The sequence below is a fragment of the Sus scrofa genome, chromosome 1, assembly GCF_054392235.1.
Source record: "Sus scrofa isolate SSC_HxYL_T2T_F1_AM1 chromosome 1, Sscrofa_HxYL_maternal_Yorkshire_Landrace_v2.0, whole genome shotgun sequence".
NCBI classification, from domain to species: Eukaryota; Metazoa; Chordata; class Mammalia; order Artiodactyla; family Suidae; genus Sus; species Sus scrofa.
This window is the reverse complement of record NC_139383.1, coordinates 100,826,206-100,838,606: the sequence shown is the minus strand read 5'-3', so window position 1 is coordinate 100,838,606 and position 12,401 is coordinate 100,826,206. Positions and strand designations below refer to the sequence as shown.

The 12,401-nt window shown below is 37.2% G+C and overlaps 1 protein-coding gene and 1 pseudogene across 1 annotated transcript; one reads left to right on the top strand and one right to left on the bottom strand.

Moving 5' to 3' along the window:
- The first annotated feature begins 3,967 nt into the window (after nucleotides 1-3,967).
- LOC146406219 (olfactory receptor 5M5-like) lies at nucleotides 3,968-4,339 on the top strand. Its single transcript, XM_085013450.1, has one exon. The coding sequence runs from the start codon at nucleotides 3,968-3,970 to the stop codon at nucleotides 4,337-4,339; it is 372 nt and encodes a 123-aa protein (XP_084869576.1).
- A 100-nt stretch (nucleotides 4,340-4,439) lies between these two features.
- On the bottom strand, nucleotides 4,440-7,224 carry LOC100152560 (olfactory receptor 5M5-like; annotated as a pseudogene).
- Nucleotides 7,225-12,401: the final 5,177 nt, after the last annotated feature.

The following is a 12,401-nucleotide window of genomic DNA, read 5'->3' as shown; positions in this document are numbered from 1 at the left end:
TGAGACACATTAGAAACTCATTTTAAAAACTTAAGAGTTCCTGGGTGGCACAGAATTTAAGGATCAGGCATTGTCTCTGTGGCTTGCATTACTGCTGAGGTGTGGGTTCGATCCCCAACCCAGCACAGTGGGAGTGGGTTAAGAATCCTGTTTTGCTGCAGCTGTGGCTCAGATTTGACCCCTTGCCCCAAAACTTCCTTATGCAGCAAGTGTGGCAAAAAACAAAACAAAGCAAAACCTCAAGCCCATTGTACAGCTGAAGATACTGAGCTTAAAGAGAATAAGCAATTTTCTCAAATTCAAAGATCTAAGTGGACTGACTTGCTGAGATGAGAATGCACATCTGACTACAAATCTCTTGTTTTTAGTCGTGAACATTTATAGATTCCCTCAGATTTCATCTCATTTCACCGAAGTATTAAACATCTACTACCATGAATCAAAAAATCCCCATGCTTTCCAGGTTTAGGGAAGAAATTTCAAAGACATTCATTACAACATTTAGCGTGAGAGAGAACTAAGAAAAGTAGGTTTAATTACACTTTAATGATTCTTTTTCTAGAGTCCAGTCCATTAGTTTAAGGCAAGTTACCCTATGTCAGCTTCTTCAACTTTCAGATGTTAAATATGTATATACTAGGTGTCATTTCCAAATCCAAATATTTTACCCTTCATATTTCTTAATATTTAAGAAAATCAAATACATATCTTGAGACTTTTTTGGGGACTCTCACTCATAAGAACTTTTTTTTTCCTTAGAGGTTAGTGGTGCCAACTTAAAAAAAAAATATGCACAAGCTAAAATTTGACAGTTAAGTTTTTTTGGAGGCAAAATGAGAACTGTAGCCTGGGAGGCAGCATTTCAGATACCTCTGAAAAACTGCTCCAAAGAGGTAAGGGGGAAAGTCAGTATATATGTGATTTTGGTGAAGGTAAATGTATGTGCACTCAAGCACACAAATTGTTTGCTGAGAAGTTTGCTGCTAGTTTCTTAAAGGTTACTTCTAGTCACAAGGAGCAGATGCCACCATGAAGGATTTTAGTGCTTTTCTAGATAGAAGGAAATGCAAGAATTTGGCTCATAAATTTTTTTCCAGAAAATAATTTACTATCTAAGACATGTTCTGCCAGTTTTCCCACAGCATGGGGTGCCTCCCTCTTGATCTTCACCCTGAGCTTCTTTCAGGGGGTGTTGAGGGTCAGCAAGTGCAGTGGCTCATGATTAAATCCATGTAGAGGCAGATGGTGAGTGCCCATCTCTAGTTTACAGTGGAACTAAGCTTCTGCTCAGCAACTGGGGGGATAAGGGTGCTTCATAACCATGTATGTTAGGACCTTGATAACAGCAGGAAGTGGGCAGCAGGACCCTAAATCTGTAAAGAAGTGGGGAACTAAAAAGACAGCAAAGATAAGAACAGATAAATAAGTAACCAATACTTATGTGTTTTTTTTTTGTTTGTTTTAATAAAGTTAATCCCAAGATGGAAGCAAAGAATTCAAAATCTTGGCAAGAAATGAAATCGGCCTGGGAAGGAGACTGTCATTTGCCAGATTAATAATGGAGACCATTCATTCATACCGTCACTATCTACCTTGGTCAAAAGAAATCATTGCTCTTTACAGAATTCTTGTGTCGACTAAAAAAATATAACGTGAACTTTGAGAGTTAAGTTTTATTTGGGGTAAAATTAGGACCTAAGCTCCAGAGACAGCATATTAGGTAGCCCGGAGAAACCACTCCAAGGAGGCAAGGGGGTAAGCTAGGATATATAAGTTTTGGAAACAAAAGGAAGGTAGTAGGAACACAAGATTTATACAGAACCAGACTTACAGAAGATTTACAGGAAACCATTTCTATGGAAAGACATAAAGGTCTGGGATTACTGGAATCCCTCCTTTGATATGCTTTCCTGAGTTCCCTTGGAGGTGGCTGTTCTCACAGGTGACCAGGACATCTTTTGTTGGGGCCACTAACTACAGCCCAGGAAGATATAAGTCATAAAGGTGAAGGGGGTGGTGCATGCAGCCATGCACACATTTTATTGATGTTCTCTGCTGGTCTCATGTAGGTCACCACAAGTCACAGACATTAATCATCATTGATGGACCCTAGTGTTTCTCTAGATATAAGGAGATGCAAGAATTGGGCTCAAAAAATCTTCTGAAAATATCCAACTACCTGAAAGCCCATTCTTCCAGCCTTCCCAGAGCACAGAATACCTCTCTCCTGGTCTCCACCCTGATCTCCACTCAGGGGGTTCTGTGGGTTGGCAGCTGCAGTGGCTCATGTTCTACTCAACATAGGGGCTGATGGCACACTTGTCTCTCAGAAACCTGAAGAATGAGGACAAAATCTTGTGCCTCCATGTCACTACTCAGAAAGTATTGATGGTTTCTGTAGATACCAAATTTAGTCTAAATATCGTAGCAAACATCCCCATCCCTCTTCTTCATGTGACCCTGTTTACAATTTAGCCTCAATTTGTCTGAAATTCTTATCCATGATTGGTGTCCCAAGCAAGACCAAGATATTCTCCTTTTATTAGTTGCCTCTTTCTTTAGGAAATGCCTTTGCATCTATCCTCTACCTTTTGAAATTCTATTCAATTCCAAAGCCTAGCTCTACCCTAAAAGCCTTGAAGTCCAGTAGGATGCTAAGGGGCATTCCCTGGACCAGCTCATCCCTTATATCCTCTGCTTTCTCATCTCTCTGAAGTATCTAGCTAATAGAATCTGGTGCTCATTTCCTGAGTTGTTTTACAAAAGTCAACTTCCTACCCCCAACCAAATGGAAGAGGTTAGCTACTTGACAACCATGGGCATAGATCTCCCGGGTTTTCTGGAGTTTAAGGACTGATCGCATTAATCCCTGTGACTTAGCCCTCTTACCTCATCATCAGCCAATCAGAAAGTGTGCACTAGCTGGTCACTTACCCTGTGACTACACTCCCTCACCTGGCTTTTAATAATGCTTTGCAATTTTGGGAGTTCCTGTCATGGCTCAGTGGTTAACGAATCCCACTAGGAACCATAAGGTTGTGGGTTCGATCCCTGGCCTTGCTCAGTGGGTTAAGGATCCGGTGTTGCCCTGAGCTGTGGTGTAGTTCGCAGACTCAGCTTGGATTCCACATTGCTGTGGCTCTGGCATTGGCTGGCAGCTACAGCTCCAATTCGACCCCTATACTGGGACCCTCCATATGCAGTGGGAGTGGCCCTAGAAAAGACAAAAAAAAAAAAAAAAAGATCAAACAAATGCTTTACAATTTAGATTCTAGGAGTGTGGGATATTTTGGGGGCATGAGCCACCTGTCTCCTTGCATGGACTGCCACTCAGCTTCAAACTCTGATGTTTCAGTTTCCTTGGCCTCACTCATGTGTCAGGCACATGAACTTGTGCTAAGAGCCTTAGTCAAAATTAATTTTTTTCTTTCTCTGTGCTCACAAAATAATTGTTTAATATATCAACTGTTTCGTTTATCTTAGCAAGTCTCTTGGTAAGACAGTTGTGGAATTTTTTCCATCAATAAACATTACTCTTCATAAGCGGGGAGTGTACATTTAATCATTTTTAAAACTTTCAGTAGTTTGTTTTTGATAAACTTTAATAACTTTGTGTTGAGCTAAGTTAAATTAATATGTGGCCACAAAGATATTAATATATTAAGATATTTTAATTATTTAAGGTGTGAAATAAGAGGGAACCTGTGGTCAATATAATCTTGCCCAGGTGAAATGGACTTTCATAAAGGTCATTAAGCAGAGGAAGTTTTCTAGGAAAAATACATTTTATTATAATAGTTCTCTCAACCCAAACTATCAAAAGAAACAATAATTTAAATATATTGAAATTCCCAAGCCAATGGCTACTTTTACATACATTCTGACTCTCTAAGCTCATTCATCAGATCATCACATCATGAGTATATAATTTTGGGCTTCATACTTCTAGTGTCAATCATAAATATCAATGACATTAAGGGTCACCTCTATTTCTGCATCTATATTTGTGGTGGCAGGATTTAACCTCTCCAACTCCCTTCTCATAATCCTCATCTCCTACATCTTCATTCTCATTGCCATCCTGAAGATGTGTTCTGCTGAAGGCAGGCGTAAAGCTTTTTCCATCTGTGGGTCCCATCTAATGGCAGTGACTGTGTTTCATGGGACCCTGTTCTGCATGTACGTTAGACCTCCTATGGACAAGTCAGTGAAGCAGTCCAAAGTCATTGCTGTTTTATACACTTTTGTAAGCCCTATGTTGAACCCCATCCTTTACGGTCTGAGGAATCAGGATGCGAAACAAGCTTTTCAAAAACTGATCAGAAGAAATGAACTTTAGAAGTTAAATTACGGTGTATTCTTCATTATACACTAAATATATATATATATATATATGAGAACTGGATCCAAACTTAACTGCATTTACAGAACAGTTGATTTTAAATCCATAATGGAAAGCTATAATCTAAAGACAAAATAGTAAAGACATGTATAAAAAATTTAGTTTTACATGTGATATGTACATGAATTGTGCGTAATATTTGGGCGCTATTTTATTATGTATGTAGATATGGGAATAATTATTCGTTCTTCATACATTTTTACCTTTATAACTTTATAGGTAAATTTTGCCTTATAAAATGTATACATTTTTATAGTAAACATTCAATCTTTGAAAGAATATAACATAAAAGCATAAAATATTTCCTTTTGTTTGCCCCACCCTGATCTTCCATTCTCACTTCTCACTTCTCAAAGTTACCATTATTAAGAACTCCTTACATTTATGGAGTTTCCATCATTCATGGAAATGAATCTGACTAGCATCCATGAGGATGCAGGTTCTATCCCTGGCCACACTTAGTGGGTTAAGGATCCAGCACTGCTATGAGGTGTGGTGTAGTTTGCTGACATGGCTCAGATCCCACATTGCTGTGGCTGTGGTGTAGGCCAGAAGCTGCAGCTGTGATTTGACCCCTAGTGTGGGAATTTCCATATGCTGTAGGTGTGGCATTAAAAAGCCAAAAAAATAATAATTCCTTATATTTCAAAAAAAATCTATGTATCTACAAGCAAGAATATGGTATAGCCATATATGTACTCAAAATTGTTGACACACATGTTAACTGTCATGAACTAACATTGGTCATTTATAATTCTGTTGCATTTACTATGCAGGAGCTTTGACCCCATAATTTAGAGAAATATGACCACAACTGCTGATAAGACTTGATCTTGCCTTGGGAGACAGAGCTTATAACCAATAAGACCCTCATGTCCATGCCTGGCATCTATTTATGTCTTCTGACCTGTGAGAGACATCTTCCTCCTTAGGACAAAACAGGAGACAAGAATCTTCAAACTATTTCTTAGGTATTAATTGATGATGTAGACAAAGAATGGTTCCTACAAAGAATTAGGGCCTGCTTCAGGAGCATTGTGACTTCTCTAGAGTTTATCAATATTTCACCCTCTTAGGGACTTGGATTTTCACACCTACTCTCATCTCTGCCTATCAATCTGTTTTTCAGGATGTGAAAGGTATTTTCCATTTATAAATCTATAGTTCAAATTTTACCTCCACCATTATCACAATTAGTTATTATATACCTGATTTTAGAATTAAATATGATGGCTTGTCTGTAAATATTTTAATGCTAAGGGATGCAAATACAAGATGATTCTTTAAGCTGTTAACATTTTAGGTGATTTTGAAACTGCATAGCACAGGCGAAAGTGATGAATATTTACTGGGTATCTACATTAAGCCAAGTACTGCTTTAAGTACCAAGGAAATTTTAAGGAGCTCTAGGATTGTATAGTTTTGTGAAACTGTAAAACTAAAGATTGACCCAATTGTTTAAGTTTTATAATATAAGAAAAAGAAAAGGTTGATCCTATGGAGGAAAGAAGATTGTAGTCTTCTGACTGTGTAAGACAAGAACTTGTTCATTTTTTGTGCACCTGCTCCAACATACTGATAGCTCCAAATACAGTATCGTGTCAGATAAGTCAGGGTCTGAACAAAATACGTGGCTGATGTCACTTTCAGAGGAAAGGGAAAAGCCACATAACTGTAATTAGTCCCCCATTGACACATTTTTTCTCAGTTATATTTCCAAGCATCATTTCTACGATAGAACTTATTTTTGCTTACTATTTCCTGTGGAATAATATTTTCATTGTCATTAGTTCTATATGATCTCATTCAATTATTTCAAACTCTCTATTTCTAGATGTTATTAAAAACTTTATTTTAAATAATTGCCTACAAATTGCATTAAAACACACATGCAAGCAAATAACTATTCTTGTAAATTTAACATTCAGTTAATAGTTTGTTGGCTTCTACTTAAACAAATACCTAGAGATCTATTGCTTTTAAGCACACACACATATTCAGTTATGTAAAACAAGCCTATTTATTATTTCAAATATTCTGACCTCAGTGTTCTTGGCTTTATCTTTACAGCCTCACTTGTCTTGACACAAAATAAAAGTTCTATAATAATTGCAGGATTAAAAAAAATAAATAAATGAATGCCCATTTTGAAAGTGAGGAAAGAGCCTCCATTTTTGCATATGTAAGAAAAATTTTTGAAGGAATCAACAAGTCACTCTGAGGAAACCTATTAGCCTCCTTAATGAAGGTGTCAGAGCATGAGAGTCAGATGAGGGGTGGGTCAGCACAGTAGAAGTGATTAATGACGTTGGAGCCACAGAAGGTCAAGCAGTAGGTCCACATGGTTTCCATCAGGCTACTAAGGAACCCATAGACATATGGACCAGCAATCAGGCAGATACAGACCCCTTTGGACATCTTGCTGCTATAAAGCAAAGGATTACAGATGGCCATGTACCTATCATAAGCCATTACAGCTAGCATGTAATACTCAGTAATTACCATGGCAATGAAAAAATAACACTGGATTAAACATGCTGTGTAGGAAATGGTTTTTTCTCTGATAAGAAGTTTATCAACATCTTGGGGGTCACATTAGCAGAATAGCACAAATCCAAGCAGAACAAATTGGCAAGAAAGAAGTACATAGGGGTGTGGAGGCGAGAATATATCCTGATCAACACCAACATCACAAGGTTCCCGCACACCGTGATCAAATAGATCCCCAGAAACAGCACAAAGAGGATGGGCTGAAGATCTGGATCATCCGTTAATCCCAAGAAAACAAATTCAGTCACCAAGGCGGAATTTCCTCTGACCATTTTCTTAGGTGCCAGCATCATTCACTTAGGTGAATTAAAATAAATTAAGAAGTGAATGGGAAGTCCATCATATGCTCTTTCCCTCTCTTTCTCTCTTTCTCTTCTACCCTCAGTTACCCTCACACCCAGCTATTGTTAGATGGTGTCAGACTGTAGGAGATAGAATATTTAGAAAGATCATAACCCCTAAATCTAGGTATATAATGTGCAGATGATTCCCCAAAAGAATGGCTCCTGTGACTCTAATTTGTTTTGGAATGAGAGATTTATGACCCACAATTTGTCTTAAAATGGGTTGAACCACCAACTGCCACTTATAATTTGCTATAAAGTCACAGGCTTCATCATCAATCCCAGGAATGGTTTTGAACAAAACAGTGACGTATTTGAAAACATTTTGCTGTCCTTAGTGTGTGCATATTTAGAAAGTCAATTTTCAAGTGAAGATAAATTTCCCAGGATGGAGCACCTTCTTCATCTGTTCTGCTGTAATAAACTCCAGCACATCCCCTCCCTTACCTTTCCATTCCAGTATCTCACAAATATAAGGACGAGGTACATTTCCTGATTACAAAGCATAAACCTAAATATAAATTATAATATGGTGGCTTCATACTAGCCAATGACATACCAGTAAAATCTCATTTGTGTCTTGATTTAGAAAATTGCCTTTTTACCTTGTTATTGGTGGACATCAGAGTCCTCATCTATTCAATATCAGACTCTCCTCAATAATTTTCAAATTACAATTCTGGTTCATTATAACAGGTAGTTACCTTAGTTAATATTTAAAATTTCCCCAAAATTATCTTTCCCCAATAATTTAAAGAGAGATTTATAAAGTTCCACAAGTTTTATTTCTTGCTAGAATGAGTTTAATTCTCACTTAATTTCATCTCTCTTTTTTAATTACTTCATAAAATTGGCTTTTTGTGGAGGGGGAGAGACTGTTCTCTCAACAGATATTCTAGAAAAGTTTATAAGGCTATCAGGTTGTCACTTTAATATGGTTATTCAATATGTGTTGAATTATTGAATGAATGGAAATAATGATATTTGTAAAGTGAAATGATGAGTGTAAATACATAATTCCTGTAAAGATCTATAATTTCTATTGACCATTCTATATAGGAAATATGTAATGACTTATTTTAACTGGCTAAGAAAATAAGCTAACATTCAAAGCTGACTTTGTTATCACCTGATTCCTATGGGTGAAGATCCAAAATGGAAACAAGGAAAGAAAACGTAGGTACAGAAGTAGAGTTTTCAAGCCTACCTGAACCAAAGACTCAGCGACACTAGTGGTCCAAGTGATGAACTGCTGGGAATGATTTATATCCTCCTTGTAATTTGGAACTTTTATCCCAAAAGTGTTTTTGAACACACTCTGAGGAAATAATTACAATGTTATTACAAGAAAAAACTCTGGAGAAATAGTAATTTATGTAGATTCATTCTCATTAGGGTTTTGGGATTTGCACCATGGGATTGCATCAATTTGTAAACATTTTGAGCTGATTGCTTTGAGTGATCAGGAGATTTTTTGCACTAGGGAATCACCATGTATTCCAGGTATTAGAAAGTAACATTTTATGGAAACCTGGTGAGCATGTAATTTAGCAATACGTTATTTATTTGACCAAACAGGATAAAGATGAGGTTACAATAGTATGCCTATTCCTTCTTTCCATTTACTAAGTATTCAAGTATTTTCTCATCAAAGATTAACAAATGCAGAAATGACATAATCCATGTGCTTACATAATTCTTAGTCTAATTGTGAAGGCAGAAGACATGTAAAGTCTTCAGTAGTAACACATTGTCCAAATGCCGTATGGAAATCAATGCTCTTACAATGGTCTGCTTCTAGATTCTCTGTAATTCTCTCCCTTGTCTATTCATCTAGTCATTATTGATCTTGTGACCTCTTTCTAAACTCAGAACCTTCCCATAGGCCTGTCACTGCTTTGAATACTAATTCTTCTAAACCTCCTCAAGTTATTGCCTACCCATGATTTAGATATCTTAAATGTCAATTCCTGAGACAGGTATTCCTCTACCTAAATGAAAACTAATAATCACCATAATCATTCCAGCTTATCTCACCTTGTTTTTTTAATAACATTTATTACAATATTTTTTGGGGGGAGACACTTGTAGCATGCAGAAATTCCTGCACCAGGGGTCTTACCCATGTTACAGCAGGGACCAGAGCCACAGCAGTGACAACACCAGATCCTTAACCATTAATCCACCAGGGAACTCCAATTACAATTTTAATTGTCAATAAAGTGTGGTTTATTTTCTTAAGATTTGTCTTCCCATCCAGACTATTAAATTCCAAGAGAATAGGAGACTATTACTTTATAGTCACTATGTACCCAGCATTTAGCACACTGACTTTCTCTGCTAAGTGTCCCATAAATATTTATTGAGGGAATTGATGGAAAAAATGTAGCAGGATTTCACCCACAATGTGTTTTGTTTTGTTTACATGGTGTTTTAAAATTGACCTATTTTGCATTAATTATGGTATTATGAAAATTATTTTAAAAGTCAAACAAAACAAATGAATATACACAACAAAACAAAATGAATATCAGGTAGAAATGGGGATTGCTAAAGGGGAGGGGTATTGGGGATCAGGCAAAACAGATGAAGGGGGTCAAAATGTGCCAACCTCTAGTTATAAAATAAGTTGTTGGGATGTAATGTAGAATTTGTTGCAATGTATACAATATTTAATCATTACATTGTAAAAATTAAATCAATATAATGTCTGTGCTTAAAAAAGGAAAAAATAAAAATCATGATAACCCGACTTCCCATAGTTTGCAATCTCTCATGGTAACAAATGACTAAAGCTGAGTAGTAGCTCCTTCCATTAAAGGATAAATGCTCTCTGAGTTGGAAAAACCCCTAAAATGCTTATTATTATCTTCTCACCTTCATGCCAACTTCACTGTTGACTTATACTATTTGATTTTTTAGTCATCATATTGAATATAGTGTGAGATGCACTAAACATTTACTTACAGAGTAGAATAGTAACAAAATAGACAATGTCTACTCCTACTTAAAAAAGCCTAGCAACATAATTCATAGGTGATGTCTTTATATCCACAATGCCTTGATCAGGTGAGCAAGAGAGAACAAGGCATCTTTCATTTATGAAGGTATAAAGTCATGATATTTTGTTGTAATCACATCTGTTCCATTTGAGTTTATGTCAGCTTGCTGGAAGAATCTTAGTTTGCCCTTGAAATAACACTGTCATTAAGACAGTCTGATACTTAGTGAAATAACCCAGGTTTAACAACAGATGGATGGATAAATACATTGTATTTTATCTTTAAAATGTAATCCTATTCAATAATAGAAGATATATCAAATAATGGATCCAACTAACAAATGGATAATTCTCCAAAACATTTTGCTAAGTGAAAGAATCTACATACAAAAGGCTATAGTGACTTTGATTCTTTTTATATGAATTATGGGTATAAAAGCAGATCTGTGATCATTAATGTCTGCGTGTGCAAGGAGGAACTGTCTGCAAAAAAATGAAAATGAAATTTGGGGAGTGATGAGAAAGTTTTGTCATTTGTGGTGCTTGTAAGAGTGCACATATGTCGCAAGACATGTTTCTTTGAAAACTCCATCTTGTCCTTCTTTACTTTATCCCATCTTCTTGTCTTACTTTATCCCATCTTCCTGCTTTGAAAAACAGTCACAGTGCTGGTAAATGACTTAAGCTTAAGAACAAAGACCTAAAGGCATAAGTGACTTAAGCTTAAGAACTGTTATGTGCCTAGAGATCAGAGTAAGAGCTTAACCTTTTACCACCTAAGTGGCTTTTTAAATAGTAAAAGAACTTATATAATAGTAAACAAACCCGTATCATCCACCCATAGCCACTCCTAACTTGATCACATCTAAAGAGCACAATAAAAGCAGTGTAGTTTCTTGAGGCAGGGCTCTTGGTCCCTGAGACCTTGAGTTCCCAGCTCCCACCTTTACTTAAGACAAATGTTTCTGTGTCTTGTTTTATGTTAACTTTTTTTCCTTAAGTTCCACAGCAGCTGTTCTTCAGCCCCATCCTGCTGAGCTGGCCCTGGCACACATATTTATCAAAACATTTAATTATACTTAAACGGATATATTTTATGATATGTAAAAATATATCAATAAAGTTTTAAAAATCCCATATTTTATGGGGAGTGCACATTGTGGCTTACTGGGGTACAGACCCAAATAATATCCATGATGATGCAGGTTTGATCCCTGGCCTCACTCAGTGGGTTAAGTATCCAGGGTTGCCACGAGCTGTGGTGTAGGTCACAGATTGCTATGGCTGTGGTGTAGACTGGCAGCTCCAATTCAACCCCTAGTCTGGGAACCTCTATATGCCACAAGTATGGTCCTAAAGAGACAAGAAAAAAAAAATCCTATATGTTATTATTATTACCAATCAAAGAAGTTAAAGCACCTGCCAAAAGAACACATGTCCAATTTTAGAAAAAAGTTCAAGTTAATCTGTACCACGTTACAGTAATATACCTTCTCAAGATGAGGAGGGAGATGGGATTAAGATGGCAGAATAGAAGGACTTGAGCTCAACTTCTCTCCTAAAAACAACAAAATTCACAACTAAAGTCTGAGCACTCTTCACTCAAATGGACTGGAAACCTTAAAAAAGATATCCTACTCCAGAAGAAAAAGAGGAGAACACATCAAGAGGTAGGAGGGGAGATTTTGCAATATAAACAACCCAATACCTCTTGGGTGTGAAGCTCCACAGACTGAAACTAACTGGATCACAGAGACTCACCTACAGGCCTAAGAGTTCTGAGCCACACATCAAAAGCTCACGTGTGGCGATCTGGCATGGGGAGAAAGAGCCCCGGAGCATCTGGCATTGAAGGCCAGTGGGGCTTATGTGCAGGAGCTCAACGGGACTGGGGGAAACAGAGACCTCATTCTTAAAAGGCGCACACAAACTTTCAAGTGCCCTGGGTCCCAGGGCAAAGCAAAGTCTCCATGGGAATCTGGGTTAAACCTGACTGCAGTTCTTGGAGGACATCCTGGGAAAATGGGTGAACGTGCTTGTTGTGAAGGAAGGTCATTGAAAGCAAAGCTCCCTTCAGCAGCCATGCCTTTCTCCGGAGGTGGCC